At 56.3% G+C, this 19,039-nt stretch overlaps 1 protein-coding gene across 1 annotated transcript; it reads left to right on the top strand.

Annotated features, from left to right (window-relative positions):
* Window positions 1–654: 654 nt before the first annotated feature.
* On the top strand, window positions 655–13,171 carry MMP17 (matrix metallopeptidase 17). Its single transcript, XM_040251577.1, has 9 exons — window positions 655–848; window positions 1,644–1,773; window positions 2,462–2,745; window positions 3,664–3,840; window positions 5,347–5,446; window positions 7,698–7,780; window positions 7,870–8,022; window positions 10,903–11,160; window positions 12,210–13,171. Exons 1-9 carry the CDS (start codon window positions 803–805, stop codon window positions 12,521–12,523), a joined length of 1,545 nt encoding a protein of 514 aa, XP_040107511.1. The 5' UTR covers window positions 655–802; the 3' UTR covers window positions 12,524–13,171.
* Window positions 13,172–19,039: the final 5,868 nt, after the last annotated feature.

The following is a 19,039-nucleotide window of genomic DNA, read 5'->3' as shown; positions in this document are numbered from 1 at the left end:
TTCCTGCTTGGCTCGGGGGCTCCCCCAGGCTGCTTTGCAGAGACCTGTCCCCTGACAACCAGCATCACACGTGCTTTACGTGGAGGGTGCCTGTGTCAGATGCTGACCTGAGGGTTTTCACGTTCCAACTCATCCTCACTTCCCCAGGTGAGGAAACGGCCTAGAGAGGGCACTGACTTGCCTCAGTTGCATGGTGAGGAGGGGCTATGTAGGATCTGAACCCAGGCAGCCTGGCTCTTAACTCCTGTGCGTGTGCAGCACATGACCAGATTCTTAAAACCGGTTTCTGAGCCCACTGCCCTTCTCAGCGTGGGTTTCAGAACTGCTGCCTCACTGCCAGCTCAAGGCCTGAATTTGACACTCATGGTGTTAAATAACCTTTTAAAATTTTCAATTTTGTAAGTGTCCCTTGGGCATTTTGCTGTTGCAGGAGGAGAGAGGTGGGGCAGGCTGCCATGAACAGTTGTACAAGTTGTGCACTGCTGAAGCCCATCCCATCTAAGGGGCATCAAGTTTATCAAGACACTTCTGCAGCCTCCTGTAAAGAAATTTAAGGAAGGAGCAAGAGACACCCTGTGGGCTAGTGGGCAGGGGCTGGAGTGTTGAGCTGAGCTGGGAAAGGCCTTCCCCTTACAGCAATGGGGCCCCGGGCCATGGCCCTTCAGGTGGCTGAATCCCCACCTCTAGCATCCCTCACTCTGCTCTCTGCCCATAGGAGTGGCTGAGCAGGTTTGGCTATCTGCCCCCAGCGGACCCCGAAACAGGACAGCTGCAGACACCAGAGGAGCTATCCAAGGCCATCATGGCCATGCAGCGGTTCGGAGGCCTGGAGGCCACTGGTGTCCTAGGTCAGTCCTTGAGGTTCAGTGGGAGATGGGTGCCAACCTGGCTTCTCCCAAGTACCCCTGTAGCCCACCTTGCTGTTCAGGGACAGGGGGGAGGATTCTCACTGCCTGGGGGCCCTCCATCATCCCCCTCTCCTCCTCATCACCATCCCCAGTGTGCGCACGCCGGTGGGTGAGTGTGCCAGCTGCACCCAGACCCCATTTCCACACTTACAGCAGGATCTCAAACTCCACGCCATGGGTCAGGCAGACCAGGTATGGGAGTGAGTTGTGGCCACCCAGGCCCCAGTTAAGCCTTGTCCCATCAGGGATGGGGGGCAGCCCTGTGCTGTCAAAACTCCCCACTTTCCAAGGGAACCAAAAATCTGGGGTGTTTATGCAATATCCCACTTTTTACATTTTGACAACAAATTCCAATTTTGTAAAGACTCTCAGCAGGGCTGGCTGATGGAAACATGTCTGTCCCCAGACACATGTGTCACACACAGAGCCATTGGGCTGTGTGTCCTGTGAGAGGCAAGAAGCGTTGGCAACAGTCTCAGTTGGGGTCGTGCCCCCTCGGATTGCTCGGGGCCCCTGCCATACATTAGTAAATGCTTGGGCAGCCCCCACCCTGTTCGTGGACACACCCCTGGCAGTGGGGCCTAATGCAGCTGGAGACCCAGGCCTCATCCCCCAAGACCTGGGGCGGGGAGCCAAGGGGACCGGACTGGGGCTTGGAGCCCTTTCTCAGGGAGCTGCTGGGAATGCCCGGTTGGGGCCGGACTCCTGACCTCTGCCTGTCCGCCCACCCCGCAGATGAGGCCACCCTGGCACTGATGAAAACCCCTCGATGTTCCCTCCCTGACCTCCCGGCCGCAGCCCCGGCTAGAAAGAGACGCCAGGCTCCAGCCCTGACCAAGTGGAACAAGAGGAACCTGTCATGGAGGTGGGCAGGACTCTCCTGGGGTCTGGGTATCACAAGGGCAGCCAAAATGAACACTTGCAAACCAAGGCTGAAGAGACAGGATTTTGTCCTCTTGCTTCTGGAGATCAGAAACCCGAGATCCAGGGGTGGCAGGGTGGTCCCTTGGAGGCTGTGAGAGAGAGTCTGGCCTGGCCTCTATCCAGATGCTGCGGGCAGCTCTGGGTCCCTGGCTCCAATCCCTGCTTTCGACTCCACACGGCCTCCTTTGATGTCTGTGTCCTCTTCTGTCCCTTATAAGGACACTCACTGGATACAGAAAGCGAAGGTATTAGTCGCTCAGTCATGTCCGACTCCTTGCAACCTCACGGACTGTAGCCCACCAGGCTCCTCTGTCCATGGGATTCTCCAGGCAAGAATACTGGAGTGGGTTGCCATGCCCTTCTCCAGGAGTTCTTCCTAATCCAGGGATCAAACCTGGGTCTCCCATATTGCAGGCAGATTCTTTACCGTCTGAGCCACCCGGCCACCCTAATCCTGGATGACCTCATCTTCTTCCTTGCCCCGATGACATCTGCAAATCCCATTTCCAAATCAGGTCCCCAGTGCCCTACTTGAGGCAGAATGTTCCCAGGAGTGCACTGCAGCCTGGGCAGGGGCGCTGGGCCTGTCCCTGCAGCCTGACCCCGGTCTCTGACTCCGCCCACCTCAGGGTCCGAACGTTCCCGCGGGATTCGCCCCTGGGCCGCGACACAGTGCGGGCGCTCATGCATTACGCACTCAAAGTCTGGAGCGACATCACACCCCTGAATTTCCACGAGGTGGCCGGCAGCGCCGCCGACATCCAGATCGACTTCTCCACGGCCGACCATAACGACCGCTACCCCTTTGACGGCCCAGGCGGCACGGTGGCCCATGCCTTCTTCCCGGGCGACCACCACACCGCAGGGGACGCCCACTTTGACGACGATGAGGCTTGGACGTTCCGCTCCTCAGGTGTGTCCAGGGCAGCCCCGGGGACCCTGCATCACTCCCCGACCCCCGATTAACCCATGATGGTGTAGGGAGTCACACCAGTGCCCTAGCACTGGAAGCCGCCATGACCTCCCCCTGAGCCCGGCCCCGCCCCCAGCCTAAAGCCGTGGGCACCTGTCCAACTCAGGACTGCGCTGTGGTCCTCATCCAGGCTGATCTCACCAGCTGTCTCTGGCACAGGCAGCCCGCCTGGCCAACCCTGGCTGGGATGTGACTATGTGAGCCCAGCTTGTCCTCATCCTGGTCTCCACTTCCAAGATGGAATGGGAACTTGCAAGGCCTTGGCAGGCCTGGGCACGTCATCACTTCTGCTGAGTCCCACTGGCCAAAGAAGTTGCAGGCCCCCAGGTTCGAGGTGGGAGGAGGATCAGAGCCAACTGGCACAGGGCATGACTACAGACAGGGGAGGTAGGGACCTTTGAGAGGGTGGTCTCTATATCAGGCTGAGGAGCCCATCCTAGTTGGAGGAACCAGCAGGGACCCCATGGAAGCTGCAGGTTCTATGCCATGATGGGACCTAGGGAATCTGTTCAGCTCTGTGGGGTTCAAGGAGCTTATAGTGACCCCTATAACTTGTCTCCTGGTGGCCTGCAAAGCCTGAAGTATTTAACATGTAGCCTTTACAGTTTGCCAGCCTTACTGTGAGTGGCACACGTTGGGTGGAGAGACCAAGAGACCTCAGGGCCTAAGACGCCCCTGAAGATCCCATTGGGCCTCTTAAGAACCTGAGTGACTCCACAGAACCCCTCTGTCCAGGACTGGGGCCTCCTCCACAACCATCCTGGTGGGCCTATCACATCCCACCCCACAGGTCCCGTCCCGGTGGCCCAGCAGGAGCTGGCAGCCCCTCCCCTGACTCACCGGCTCCTGTGTCCCCAGATGCCCACGGCATGGACCTGTTTGCGGTGGCTGTCCACGAGTTTGGCCACGCCATCGGGCTGAGCCACGTGGCAGCCACACGCTCCATCATGCAGCCATACTACCAGGGCCCGGTGGGTGACCCGCTGCGCTATGGGCTCCCCTACGAGGACAGGGTGCGCGTCTGGCAGCTGTACGGTGAGCCCTCCCCCCGAGAGCCAGCACTGGTCACCCAGGGATGGGGACAGCAATGCTGGGGACCCCCAGAGCCTGGAACCCCATGGAGGAGGGCTGGTTCTATCTTCCCTGTGAGCCCAGCATCCAGGACCTGCACATGCTGGCTGCCCCTCAGTATGTGTGGAATGAATAAACAGGTGATTTCTGTCACTGGGGGCTTTTCACAGAGCTTGTCTCAGAGCCCCTGGGCAAGATCCCACGTTCAACCCCCAAGGGATTTCAGGTTGTGACAGCTAATATTGATGGTGACCCAGGGCCCCCGCAAAGCACTTACATGTACAAAGTCATCCAGTCTTTACAAGCTGTGAAGTCCATACTGCACCCCTACTTAGGGATGGGAGAGCTAAGCCAAGACCGGCCCAGAGCCAGGGGTCACCTCAGGAAATGTGGCAGAAGGAAGCCGGTCCTGGGAGCTGACAGGAGCCTGGGGGTGGGGCAGTGATGGACCCTCCCCCATATACCTCCCCATCTTCACACTGGGCCCCCTCACCCCCACCCACAGCAGCCAAAGCAATTCCCTTAAAGCCTGGGGCAGAGCCTCTCACCTGAGTGGGGGGAGGTCAGCCTCACTTTATGCCCATTGCAGCCCCTGCCCTGCTTCACTGTTGCCTTTGACATCTGTGGACTTTTTTCCCTTGAATTCATTTATTTTTTAATTGCAGGATAATTGCTTTGCGATATTGGTTTCATTTCTGCCATAGATCAACATGGATTAGCCATGGGTGCACCTCTGTCCCCTCCCTCTTGAACCTCCCTCCCTAACTGTAGTAAAATTTACCATTTTTACCACTTCAGAGCAAACCATTCAGTGACATTCGGCACATGAACAGTGTTGTTCAAGCATCATTTCTATCCACTTCTAGAACTTTTTCATCCCCCCACCCCACCTCCCGCTCCTGCTTTCCCCATTAGCAGTCTCTGCCCAGCCCCTGGCAAATACTCAGCTCCTTTCTGTCTCCATGGATTTGCCTCTCTGGACAGTTCATATAAATGGAATCCTTCAAAGTGTGGCCTTTTGTGTCTGGCTGCTTTCACTTAGCGTGTGTTTTCAAGGGTCATCCCCGTCATAGCATGCATCAGTAATTCCCTCCTTTTTACGGCTGAATAATTTTATTTATCCATTCTTCCGGTGATGGACATTGGGGTTGTTTCCACCTTTTGGCCATGATGAATAATGTTGCTATGCACATTCATATGCAAGTTTTTGTTTAAATACTTGTTTTCTGAAACACTTGTTTAAGTCATCAAGGCACCCATGCCTTCTGCTCATGCATCTCAATGCTCAGGCTTGGGGGGGGGGCATCTCCCCTGTCCTGCTCACCACCACAGTCCAGCTCCTGACTCAGTGCAGGCACAGCGCCTGCCCACCCGGTGGCCTTGCTTCCATCCTGGCATCTCCAGAAAGGGTGGTGGGGTCTACAGGGAGGCGGGCATGCCAGGCTCAATGCAGCCTCCTTGTCTCCACAGGCGTGCGGGAGTCGGTGTCCCCCACGGCTCAGCCGGGCACCCCAGAGCCTGAGGAGCCACCCCTCCTGCCAGAGCCCCCTGACAATCGGCCCAGCACCCCGTAAGCCGTGGGCCCCTGTTCTCCACTCTGCAGCCAGCACCACTCTCAGCAGTGGCTTAGAGTCCTGAGCTCCAGGGTCATCTGGGTCTGCTGAACCCTGAGAAACGGTTTCTTTTCTTATGGACAGAACTGGAGGTGTTGCAGGAAGGGGGACCCCTTCCAGGGCCCAAGAGTGGGCTCGTGTCTAACACCTGGAAATGAACTGTCTGAGGAGACACACATGCTGGCAGAGCAAGAGACTGTATTGGGAAGGGGAGCCTGGGCAGAGAGCAGGAGGGCCAGGGAACCCAGGAGGACTCCTCTGCCACGTGGCTCCCAGTCTCGGGTTTTATGGTCCTGGGGTTAGTTTCCAGCTTGTCTTTGGTCAATCATTCTGACTCAGAGTCCTTTCTGGTGGCGCATGCATTGCTCAGCCATAATGGATGCCAGTGAGAAGGGTCTTGGGAGGTGGTAGGACACATGGGATCACCTTTTGACCTTTTCCGAACTCTTCCTGTTGGTGGTGGCTCATTAGTTCCGTGTTCCTTACAGGGACCTCCTATCATAAACTAACTCACAAAGATGGTTACTGTGGTGCCTGGTCAGTGTGCTCCCCCTAACAGAAGGGACAACTAACCCCCAGCCCAGAACTGTGCAGAGGCATTACTTTCAAACCCACGATTTCCTCTCCCCCTTTGTCTCAGTCATCTGTCACTGTATAACAAACAGCCCTGACTTGTGACATCAAACCACCATGTCGGTAGGCTCATGGATTCTGTGGGTCAGGAAGTTGGACAGGGAACAGGGGGCTAGTTAGCTCCACAGTGTTGGGAACACCTACTGGGGACTAGAATCCTCTGGGGGCATCTTGACTCGGGTCTGGTGCCTGGGCCGGGCTGACTCAGCTGGGCACTCCTCTGTGGCCTGTGCTGGAGGCTGGACTCCTAGAGTGGGTGTCCCAAGGGAGCGTCTGGAGGGTTGGCAGTGCCAGAGGCCAGGCAACAGCTGCCTGTCTTTTAAGGCCCAGCCTCGGATTCATCTCGCTCAGTAGCAAAAGCAGCAGCCAGAGCCCACCTCCACTCACCCCCCCCACCCCACCCCCACCCCGATGGAACAAGTGCCACCGAATCTGCAGGGGCCATCCTCATCCGCCCCCACCTCCACCCTCACAGCCTCCCTGCCCGCTTCACAACTCACATGAAACACACAAACAGAAATCTATGTATTTAGGCTTCCACAGTTCAGTTTGGTTTTCCAAGAGTGGAATGTTTTTATGCTTTTCTCACTCAGCTGTCCGTGGTGAATTTCCACTGAGGTCAACAGCTGTTGCTTTATCTTGTGTTGTTATTGTTCTTCATTGCACTTACTTATTGAATAAGTAACACTTAGTGTACACAGCTCCAGAGGCACAAAAAAGTACCCGCGGTGAAAAGTTAACCCTCACCGCTGATGGACCAGCCCACTGCCCAGGGCAGGGAATTGTTGATGTGAGTGTCCTTCCAGAGAGATTCTACACGCGTATAAGAACGTTAAGCATGTAGATATACACATGCGAACCCAGTGGGATGCTCGAGTGCTGGTCTGCACCATGCTTCTGGCCCCAGGGCCCGTGGAGGCCTCTGTGTCTGTGAAGACACCTGATTCTCTGAGCTTGAGCTGCTTGACGGTGCTCCTGTGCCTGTTTTATTATTTATTTATTTTCTTGGCCACACCGCACGGCATGTGGGATCTTAGTTCCCCAACCATGGATTGAACCCAGAGCCCTTGCAGTTAGGAAGCACGGATTCCTAACCACTGGACTGCCAGGGAAGTCCCCTGCCCTGCCCTGTTTTTTAAGTTCTGGATCTGTGGGCATTTAAGTTCCTGATCTTTTGCCCTCACAAATGATGTTGCTGTGAGTGCTGTCAGTGGGCAGAGCTGCAGACTCAGAACGAGGGGACCCAGCAAGTATGCTCAGTGTTTCCATAGAAAGCGCCCAGCTGGCTTCTCGATGCTTCTCTGGCAGCACTGAAGGTGCCTGCTTGTGCTCCCTGACGCTCGCTCACCCAGTGATCCATCTTCACCAACCTGAAGGGCCAGAATAAGTCTTGTTTTCACCCACTTTTCTCCCTTGACTAAACTGCTGCGGTCGGTGAGCCTGCAGGCAGTGATGTGGGATGAGGGGGTCCTCAGAGGAGGCTCGTCCTGGTGGCCTTGTGCAGCCCAGTTCCCCAGGGCGGCTCAGCTCAGAGTGGGGCTGCCTCCCTGCCCTGCCCTCTCTCTCTGCCCCCAGGCCCAGGAAGGACGTGCCCCACAGATGCAGCGCCCACTTTGACGCGGTGGCCCAGATCCGCGGCGAGGCCTTCTTCTTCAAAGGTAACCCCCGCGGGGTCCAGCAGCCGGTGGACGGAAGAGCGGGTCCCACCCCAGACCGGCCACCTGCAGCCCCACCCCATGTCCCCCAGGCAAGTACTTCTGGCGGCTGACCCGGGACCGCCACCTGGTGTCGCTGCAGCCGGCACAGGTGCACCGTTTCTGGCGGGGCCTGCCGCTGCACCTGGACAGCGTGGACGCCGTGTACGAGCGCACCAGTGACCACAAGATCGTCTTCTTCAAAGGTGGGCGGGCCCCTCCCCAGGTGCCTGCCGGGCATCGCTGACCGGGGGACCGAAGCCCTCACTCTCCAGGACCCCCAAGCTTGCCTCCGCCCAGGAGCACTGGTCCTGTGGATCTAGAGCTCGGCGCAGAGAGCAGCTCATTCTTTTGTGCACTCAGCCAGTTTGTATTTATTGAGCACCTGCTGTGTATCCTGCACCTAGGTAGGCACTGCAGGCATGCAGTGGGCAAAACACAGATATATCCCTGCCCTCATTCTGGGGAGGAGGGGGACACAGTAAGCACCCACAAGTAACAAGGAAGTTAATTTCCGATAGACCTGAGGGAACAGCATTCCAGGCAGAGGGAACTGCCAGTGCACAAGCCCTGAGGCAGGAACAGTCTTGCTGATTGAAAGACCTTAAAAGAGTGGTGAGGCTGGAGCAGAGTGAAGGATGAAAGTTCAGGGGAGGCGATGCAGGTCAGGGTGACACTCGAGGAGCCGTGGGTGTCAGGCTGGATTTATTCTAAGTGCAGAGAGGAAACTGAGGACCTCCCTGGCCCAGGCCCAGCTCCCCAGTCTCAGTCCAGGGTGACAGGTCCACTGGAGGAGGGGCGTCACTTCACCCTTTAACACCCCCTCTCCTGGGCTGGGCTGGGGAGGCAGTTTCTGTTCCTGGGGAGCAGGCTGTCTTTGGGGGGCAAAGGCAGGGTGCCCGCCTGCAGCAGGAGACCAAACCCTGCCAATTCTGTGGGCACTCGGGGCTCTCATATGCACGGATGTGCACACATACAGATGTGTTTTGGGGATCTGTAGCTCCCCAGAGTGAAGCTATCCTGCTGCCCGTATCAAGCCTCTTCAGCCTGGCCTCCCTTGAACGGGGCCCGAGTTCACCTGCTTCACACCCACCCTGGCGCCACCACCACCCCCGATAGTGGAATCACTGTCTCCCAACCTGGATGCCTAAGGCGAGCTACAGTCATGGTGGTGGGACCTGCCTGGCATCTTCTACATAGTTTGGATTATTTCTCAGCATTTAAAACTCAGGAGATCCCCGTGAGAAACCATAGCTCTGTCCTGAAATGTAAGACAGTGTGGGCACTTGGGGCCTGTGCATTTGCCTGGCAGAGTCAGCTGCAGCAGGTCGGGCTGCCCTGTCCGGGTCACCCACGCCAGGTGCCCACTTGGAGGAAAACCTCACAGCCCTTTTCATTGTTTGTATGGGTCCCTTTCTGCAGCTGTGCCATCCTTTCCTTAAGTGGCTTTCAGTCTCTGACAGAGGACTTTTTAGAAATTATTTTTAATTGTGGTTAAAAAAAAAAAACACATAATGTAAAATTTACTATCTTAACCACTTTTAAATGTACAGTTCAGGAGCATTAAATACATTCATCCTGTGTCCAGCCGTCACCACCATCCGTCTCTACAGCTTCATCATCTTGCAAAGCTAGCTGAAACTCTGTCCCCCATAAACACTACCCCCCATCCCCCTCTCCCAGCCCCTGGCACCCACCACCTGACTTTCTGTCTCCATGGATTTGATCACTCTAGGGACTTCACACAGTGGAACCATACAGGCCTTGTCCTTCTGTGATCGGCTCATTTCACTGAGCATAAAGCTCCAAGGTTCATCCACGTTGTAGCATGTGTCAGAAACGCCCTTCTTTTTTTTTAAGGCTGAGTAAAATTACATTGTCCTGGAGGAGGAAATGGCAACCCACTCCTGTATGCTTGCCTGGGAAATCCCATGGACAGAGGGGCCTGATGGGCTCCAGTCCATGGGGTCGCAGATTGGACAGGACTGAATGAATGTTCCGTTGTATGGATGGACCACGTTTTGTTTATCATCTGTTGATGGACACTTCGGTTGCTCTCACCTCTTAGCTATTGTGAATAACCATGAGTGTACAGACAGCTCTTGGAGAACCCGCTTTCAGTTCTTTTGTGTATATTCCCAGGGGTGGGGTTACTGGATCCTGTACTAATTCCATGTTTAATTCTTTGAGGAACTGCCAGACTTTTCCACAGCAGCTGCACCATTTTACATTCCCACCAGCAGTGCCCAATTTCCCCACATCCTCAGCTACACTTATTTTCTAGGTGTGGAGGGGGGGAGGTTGATAATGGCCATGCTAGTGAGTGTGAGGCGGTATCTCATCATGTTTTGACATGCATGTCCCTGGTGATTAGTGATGTCAGAAGCACATCTTTTCCTGTGCTGCTTACTGACCATCTGATTATCTTCTTTAGAGAACTGTCTATTCTAGGCCTTTATCCGGCCAAGGATTTTTTTATGTTTCGCTTTTTTTTTCCCAACTGTTTTCTAAATAACTGGGCTAATTTTTGCTAAACCTGAGTTGGGGTAGGGGGCCTGACAACACCTACTCAAACTTATTTCTCACATTCCTACCCTTCTGTGGCAGAATAGCTAAGGATATTTCTAGAGCTCAAAGCCCAAGACATACCCAACAAGCATCTTAATCACACTATTTTTGGAAAGTTGTACAAACAGATTTGAAGTTCTTGGTGATTTCTCTGCTTCTGTGTAGTCAGACAAGGCTGCACCCAACCAGGTCCAGTTGGGCCTTGACCCAGGGCCCTCCTGCCCATGAACAAATTCACCCACCTCACCGCAGATCTGACTGAACTAGGCCCCGCGGACCCACATGGCTTCTCCGGGTGGGGATGGGGACCCCCATCTGTGATGTGGCCGCCTTATCAGACCCCACGTCCGCTGGCTGCTGCGGTGTGGGACCCCATCCCAGCTCACAGCAGGTGCTCGGTGAATCCCAGGGGCGTGCGCACATCGGGGTGTCTGCCCGCGGGAGGAGCAAGGGCTGGGGCCCCCCACCTGGCGGGCTGGGTGAGCCCCAGCCCACGGCTCTTTCTCTCGCCCCCCCAGGAGACAGATACTGGGTGTTTAAGGACAATAACGTAGAGGAAGGATACCCGCGGCCTGTCTCGGACTTCGGCCTCCCGTCGGGCGGCGTCGATGCCGCCTTCTCCTGGGCCCACAATGACAAGACTTATTTCTTTAAGGACCAGCTGTACTGGCGCTACGATGAGCACACACGCCGTATGGACCCCGGCCACCCGGCCCAGAGCCCCCCGTGGAGGGGTGTCCCCAGCACGCTCGACGACGCCATGCGCTGGTCCGATGGTGAGCCGGGCAAGGGTGAATCCCTGGCAGCCTCAGCCTCCCCACTTGGGGAGTGGGGATTCAGGGGCACAGGGGTGCGCCTGCCCCGCCTCCTTGGCCCAGACCTCCCCGGGACCCCCCTGGCCTACTCCTCTGGCGCTTGTTCACCTCTCCCCTCACCCCTTTCTTGCCCCCGTCACCCTTCCAGCTGTAGCATCCTCACCTCTTGCTGCCACACAGACACGCGTGCGCACATGAGCACAGGCACACACCCCAAGGCCTTTGCACCTGCGGCACTTCCTCCTGGAACACTCCCCCCCCACCCCCCCACCCCACCCCACCCCACCCCACCCCACCCCACCCCTGCATACCCACGCGGCTCCTCCCCTACCCACCTCAGTCCTTCTCTCAAACGTCCTTGCAGCGCCCCCTGCCGGCAGTGAGAAGTACACCACCTTCCTACAAGGGTAGTTCAGTTCAGTCGCTTAGTTGTGTCGGACTCTGCAACCCCATGGACTGCAGCACGCCAGACCTCCCTGTTCATTGCCAACTCCCGGAGTTTACTCAAACTCATGTCCATTGAGCCGGTGATGCCATCCAACCATATCATCCTCTGTCATACCCTTTTCCTCCTGCCTTTAATCTTTTCCCAGCATCAGGGTCTTTTCAAATCAGGTGGCCAAAGTATTGGAGTTTCAGCTTCAGCATCAGCCCTACAAGGGCAGCTTGTGTTCTATTTTCAAAGCATGTCCCCAGCATCTAGAAGAGTCTGGCACATACTAGGCTCTCAGTAAATATCCAGTAGGGGAAGGAAAAAAAACAAAACAGGGTTACTTCATTCATGACCCTGGCTGCAGGCGGCTCCGTGAGCTTTCCCAGGCCCCTTAAAGTTCTGAATGCCCACCGATGAGCTAGCCGGGGGCTGAGAGCAAGACTCTGACTCTCACCTAAGACATTTTGCATCTTCTCTACTGGCCCCGCAGCTCTCCGCTCCCGGTCCTCCGGCTGTCTAGCCTGAATCCCGCGTGCTGCAGCAGCCGGAGCTCAGGTGCCCGCTCTCTTCTCCCTAGGTGCCGCCTATTTCTTCCGCGGCAAGGAGTACTGGAAGGTGCTGGACGGCGAGCTGGAGGTGGCGCCCGGGTACCCACAGTCCACCGCCCGGGACTGGCTGGTCTGCCGAGACCTACCCGCCGACCCCGAGGGCATGGATGGAGAGGCCGGGGCCCACGCGCGGCCGGGACAGCGCGACCATAGCCGCTCAGAGGACGCCTACGAGGTCTGCTCCTGCACCTCCCTCGCCGCCCCCGCCCCGCGGGTCGCGGGCCCACCGCTCGCCGTGCTGCTAAGCTTCCTGTGGACAGCGGCCCAGGCCCTGACGCTGTGACATTCGGTGCTGGCCTTCTGGCCAGGGCCCGGAGCTACGAAGTGCAAGGACTGGTGCCCGCCCCTCCAGCACCCTAGGCAAGCGTGGCAGCAGAGCAGACCCCGCCTTGAGGTTGGGGACGGGCGCCCCCTATTCCCAGGCTGAGGCCACCAGCTGCAACCTCCCTAGCTCTGGCAGAGGCCAGCAGAGGGCGCTGCTCCTCGGGCCGTGGATGCTGGGGTAGCGCCCGCCTGGCCTTGACTGCCGGCTGTGAGCTGGGAAGACTTCTTCACGGCCCTTTGGGGGCCGGAGCTGTCTTTTTCAGCCTGTGAGTGACGGCGTCTCATGGAAATTAACTGAAAATTAATATCTGACGGAGATTGACAGGAATGGGCGGGGGGGGGGGGGCGTTACATCAGGCCTCTGGGCCCCCAGCTCCGCAGGCCCTGGGAAGGGCAGCCCGGGGGTCCACGGCCACCCCCTCCCCATCACCGACCGCACTGCCGCCCCTGGTGCTTCCGCCCACCCGTGGGGCTTCCTCTCCTGGTCCCTGTGGGCCTGCTGGTTGCCTTGATGAGGGCAGCCTCCCCACATACAGGCGCGTCCCCAAGCTGGGGCCGTGGTGGTCTTGTGACGCATTTCACACAAACACGACCTCTTCCTGCTTGGTAACGGCTCAGACTCAGCTCCCTGGTGCGCCCAGGCGGGTGGAGAGTGGGCAGCCTCTGGGCCTGGAAGGACTCTTGCAGCCCTGACCCCAGACCGCCAGCACTCTGGAGGTGGTGGGGGGGAGGCTCCAGGAATGCCTGTGTAGTGGTCACCAACACCTTCCTGCCCAGTTCCTCCTTGACTCCTCCATGACCATCCCAGGTGGTTACATCCATTTCACAGATGGACAAGTTGAGGCCCGGTTCAGGGAAACGCACCTCCTGCCAGCAGGCAGAGGTCAGGCTGGATCAGGTCTCAGACACTGAGGTTCTGGCACGTTGGCCCAGACCTCCCTGACAGATTTAGTGCCTACTTGCACGTGCAAGTACTGCTGTCAGTATGGGACGTGCAGAACGAGACAGGTTCTTGGGTGAGGCATCTAGGATGTCATATGCCACCCTGTGTACCCCAGGGCGTGGCCCAACAGGAAGTGTGGGTAGATGGCTTGGCTGGCCAATCCAGGGACTCCGCTCCATCCCATTGCTCCTCTGCCCCATGGCTCCATATTCAGGAAGGCAGCCGCGAGTCCCACCCAGAGGCAGAGAGTGCGAGCTGTACCCTCCGCCCTGCAGGGGACCTTTCCCTGAAGCCCTGGCTGCCTGCCTGCCTGCTCTCACTGGCAGGGAGTGACTTCTCCTGGGGGTGCATAGCTGTGGGAGCAGGATGTTCTTTGCCCATCCCTGCAGCAGCCATAGATGCCCCAGGGTAGGGCACTTGGCCTGAGAACCTCTGGCCTAGAAGAATCCCTAACATCTCTTCCCTGGGACTGGGGAGAGGCAAACACCTTTGGCAAAAACGGGGTTGGTCAGGAAGAGGATAAGTAGGTGGGGGTGAGCATCAGGACATAAGATGGCCTGAAGAGACCCCGCAGGGATTGCTTTAGAGCAGGGATCTCCAGGCCGGGTGCCTAGCTGGAAGCATCATCATTACCTGGAACCAGCAGAAACCCAGATTCTCCAGCCGGGGGGCAGGGCTAGCCATGTGTTACCCTACCCCCATTCTCTAAGTGTGAACTGCTGCTTTCCAGGGGCCTCCAGAAAGGCCTCCCAGAGCAGGGGGATGAGCAGAAACCAAGGAAGGAGGGAGGAGGAGGAGTTGGTTGTGCTGAGATGAGAGAGAAGAGTCCAGAGTCCGGCCGGGGTGTGGGGGAAGTGGGGGGTAGGTGCATACATCTGGGGGTAAGATGGGCATGCTCCAACAGAAGATACTCCATCCTTTGGCCAGAGATTTTCCAGAGGAGAGTGGGAGCCCAGGAGGGCAGGGGCAGTCTTTGTCGGGGGCTTGCAGGCTGCTGTAAGGCGTTGGGATCCACTCCCCATGTCATGGGAAGTTGCCAGCCCCAGCTCTAGGGAGAGGCAGAAATGTTCCCATTTTCAGAAGAGAGCGCAGGCTCCTGCAGCTACTCAGCTCCTCCCCTACCTGCCGCCCAGGTAGCAGAGGTCAGCTCAGGGCCATCCCGGGACACATGGGCAGGCATGACGCCACAGGCAGGCAGGCAGTCTCCAGGCCTGGCTCTGTGTTCGCTGAGCCAAGCCAGGCCACAACCCACATCCATCTGTCCGCCATCTGGTCTCTGGACCCGGAAGGGCTCTTTGCCCGTCAGATCAGACCAGATGGACTAAAGATCCTTCGTGGGTGGAAGACGCTGCCTTTGCTCAACAAGGGCACCTCTCCCCACACGGTCCCACTCCTTTGCATTCTCTAGCAGCCTGTAAGGGGAGCCAGTCCTAGGCCCTTGTGCAGTTGGGGAAATGGCCCAGAGAGGGTCCCCTGGGCACACAGCCCATGGGCCAGAGCCAGCTGTGGACCAGGTCTGCAAGAAGCCAGATTCTCTCTTGGTGGGTGATAGTTTTACTCTAGTGTTAAAGCCAAAGATCATTTTATAAAACTTTCCCTGTAACTCTGTCTCACATGAAGTATATAGCAGACACGTAAGTGGTGCATCTCTGTGTTCAGTCCTAAGGGACAAATTCATAGGAGAAGTAGTAGCAGCAGCAGCTGCTTCCACCAGGAGCTGAAAACCGGGAGCCTGGGCATCAAACAAACCCATGGAAATACTTGGCTTGATCCTACCTTTTTATAAAACATCCATATTTTTTAAATTTTGAAATTGTCTCATGTTTACAAAGAAGATGCTGGTAGAGTACCAGACTTTTTCTTTTTCTTTTTTTTTTTTTAACTTAAATTATTTGGGAGCACACCAACAACCTCGGACACTTTTCTGTGTATTTCCTGCCAACCAGGACTTTCAAGTCTCTGTAAAATCAGGAAATAACAGGACATATCTGACCCCACTTGGTCTCTGCGTTGGTTTCCACATCCTTTACTGACAGGACCCAACCCAGCATCACACTCCACTGTCCTGAGGTTTTATTTTCTCTGAGCCTTGGTTTTCCTTTGAACTCCATGACCTTGGCCCCTGTGAAGGTCACGGGTTGGCTGTTCTGTAGACTGCCCCCAATGCCAGCAGCCTCAAGTGTCCCCATGGTTCAGTTCCAACTCTGCAGCTCTGGTGGGAATGTCACAGAATGCTATTATACGTGCTGTTGCTTCAGTCGTGTCCAGCTCTTGGTGACCCCGTGGACTGTAGCCCGCCAGGCCCCTCTGTCCATGGGCTTCTCCAGGCATGAATACTGGAGTGAGCTGCCATTTCCTTCTCCAGGGGATCTTCCCAACCCAGGGATCGAACCCATGTTCCTTACGTCTCCTGCATTGGCAGGTCAGTTCTTTTACCACCAGTGCCACTTGAGAAGCCCCGAATGATATTAGGCTCACAAAAAATTTTCAGTTTTAGGTGAGTCACTATTTAAACACCTGGGGCTTTCATGTAAAATCATGAATTTTCAGTCAAAGTCTTGATTTTGACCCCACGCTGTGCTAGCTTACTTGAAGGAGCTGTGGACCCCCCTGGGGCAGTCTGCTGCCATGGTGACAGACCCAAGGAAACCCCTCAGAAGGAAGTCACTGAGGGCATTGACCTGAGGAGACCTCAGCCGTGGAGTCCCAGGTGCTGGCTGACCTCGGCATGACTGGGTCTTACGAGCAAACACTCATATCCCCGTGTGCGTGAGTGTCAAAAAAGTTTACAAAACACATCTACATGGGCGACCCTGGGGGCCAGAACATCTATACTCTCGCTCCCACTTTACAAGTGGGGAAATTGAGCTCTGGTCTTGGCTCAGGCTGTCATAACAAAAGCCACAGTGTGGGCTCAAACAGCACCTACTGATTTCTCACAGTCCTGGAGAACGGACGTCCAAGATCAAGGTGACGGCCGACTTGATTCCCGGGGAGAGCCTGCTCCCCAACTTGCAGGCGGCGCCTTCTGACTGTGTGTTCACATGGCAGAGAGCGAGTCTGGTCTCTTCTTCTTTTAAAATTTATTTTTATTTATTTCTTGGCCGTGCTAGGTCTTCACTGTCACACTCAGGCTTTCTCCAGTTGCAGTGAGCGGGCGCGCTACTCCGTTGTGGTGCGCGGGGGCTTCTCATTGCGGTGGCGTCTTTTGTTCTGGAGAACAGGTTCTAAGGCACAGGCCCAGCAGTTGTGGTACATGGGTTTAGTTGCTCCGCAGCATGAGGGATCTTCCCAGACCAGGGATCAAACCCACGTCCCCTGCATTGGGAAACAGAGTCTTAACCACTGGACCACCAAGGACGTTCCTTTTCATCTTCTTATGGGGAGACTAATTCCATCCTGAGGGCCCCACCCTCACGACCTCATCTCAACTTATCACCTCCCATAATTCTCATTTCCAAGTACTGTCATGTCAGGAGTTAGAGCTTTCACATGCAATCTTTGGGGGGACACCAACACTTAGCCTGTAACCCACAGGGAGAGGAAGCCACAGCCCTGCAGCTGCACCCCAGATGGGACCAAGGCCAGACCCAGATTCCAGCCACACTTCATCCTCATAGTAGCAAATTGTGGGGGGTTAGGGGGCTCTGGGTGACTCCCCCCAAAGAATAATCATGATGATACAGTTACCAGTACTGTTCTGCATTTCACAAACACACAAAAGGGAATGTACTTAGGTCCATTTTCCAGATGAGGAATCTGAGGCTCAGAGAGGAGCAGTGACTTGCTGAAACTCAGCCGCTTAGTGGGTAGATGGTCTCGCTCTGGGGATCCTGCTCCCAAGGTATGGCTCTCCTTGTGTGGGGACAGGGTGTGATTATGGGATGGCAGCGTGGATGCTCCCTGTTGGAATCCCATGAGTGACTTTTCCTCCAGGGCTCTGGGGACTAACCAGCACCCAGCCGGAGTCCTCCCAGCTCCCAAGCATCCCCCGGGCCTGCCACCCCAGCCAGATATTGGGCCCCTGCTGGTTCACTTTCATGCATTGGAGAAGGAAATGGCAGCCTACTCCAGTGTTCTTGCCAGGAGAATACAGGGCACAGGGGAGCCTGGTGGGCTGCCGTCTATGGGGTTGCACAGAGTCGGGCATGACTGAAGCGACTTAGCAGCAGCAGCTGGTTCTGCAGCCCAAGCCCTCTCTGAGTCAGCAAAGACTGACAGGACCGCGGGGCGGGGGGGTGTCCAAAGAAACAAGAGGACCCCGAAACAGATGGGCCCCAGCACAGCCGCCTGCTCCCCTTCCTCCCCAGGACCTGCAGCAGCCACAGCCACCCGCCCTCTCCTGTCTCTGGGTTCCCACCTGGACTTGCAGCCAGGTGGCAGCCAGGGCCGTCCTCCTCCCCCATGAGGCTGGTTGGCGGTTGCTGGAGAGCCCGTGTGGCCTGGGTTTCCTTGCTCTGTGGCTGGTGCCAAGGGCAAGAGTCCCCAAATGGGCAGAAGTCACAGGTCACTTCTTCCGTCTCAAGCCTTCTGGCCGCAAGGGAAGAGAGCAGACCCCTCCTCTCAGTGTAACGAGAGTCGGTCCACAGTCCGAGGAACTATGTGAGGTTCAAGGACTTGTTTTACCCATCTTAGAAAACCCAACTGGTTACCCTACTCCACATGAGAAAACCAGGGGTTGGAGCACCCCAAACCTGCTCCTCCGTGGGTGGACAGCAGGCCACTCCAACTGCTCAGGAAGAGATCCTGCTCTTACCTCCCACCCAGCTTGTCAGCTCTTCTCACCCCCTTGCAAGTCACCATCCCCTGTGCCTCCTGACTGCTCTCTCTTTTCCCCACATGACAGCCACATGACCCGTGAAAAACTTCATCAGACCAGGTCCCTCTGATCTCAAAGCCCTCACGTGAGCCCCGTGGCCTTGTGGGTGGAGTAAAAACCCAGTCCTTACTACGGCCTCGAACTGCGCCCCCACCCTGCCCGCTCTTCCTCTGTCCTCTGTCCCCCATCTCCTGTCCCCTTCACTCCAGCCACGCTGACCCAGCCCCTCCCAGACCATAGCTCCTGCCCCAGGACAGACGCGGGTCCCCAGGCCTATCTCCAGTGCTACCTTCAAAGCGGTGCCTCTCTGACCACCTCCCTGAAATCGCAAACATCCCTTATTCCCCACAAACACACCCAGACCCTTTCCCACCTTTATTTTCTCCTTACTACCACCTGACCTATTATTTAGTCAATTTATATACTCAGCTTGAATTTTGTTGACTGTCTTTCCTCTCCACTGGAGTATAAAGATTTGGCCTATTTTGTTCAATGCCTTGGTCCAGGGTTACTAAATGTTTGTTGAGCGAATAAACAGATGGGGGAAATGCCGCAGGTGGATGTGGGCCCATTGCTGGCGTCTGGTCTGGGCCTTCTTTTCCCTGTGGAGTCTCGTCTGGAGTCTGGAGGGGACTCTGGAGTCCCCTCTTCCTCCTGGTCCAGGAAGCAGCCTTTGGGAGAGCAGCTGCTCAGTTTGGATGAAAACCAGGACT

Source organism: Oryx dammah, unplaced genomic scaffold, assembly GCF_014754425.2.
Source record: "Oryx dammah isolate SB20612 unplaced genomic scaffold, SCBI_Odam_1.1 HiC_scaffold_12, whole genome shotgun sequence".
In the NCBI taxonomy this organism is placed as follows: domain Eukaryota; kingdom Metazoa; phylum Chordata; class Mammalia; order Artiodactyla; family Bovidae; genus Oryx; species Oryx dammah.
This window is presented reverse-complemented; position numbering and strand designations above follow the sequence as displayed.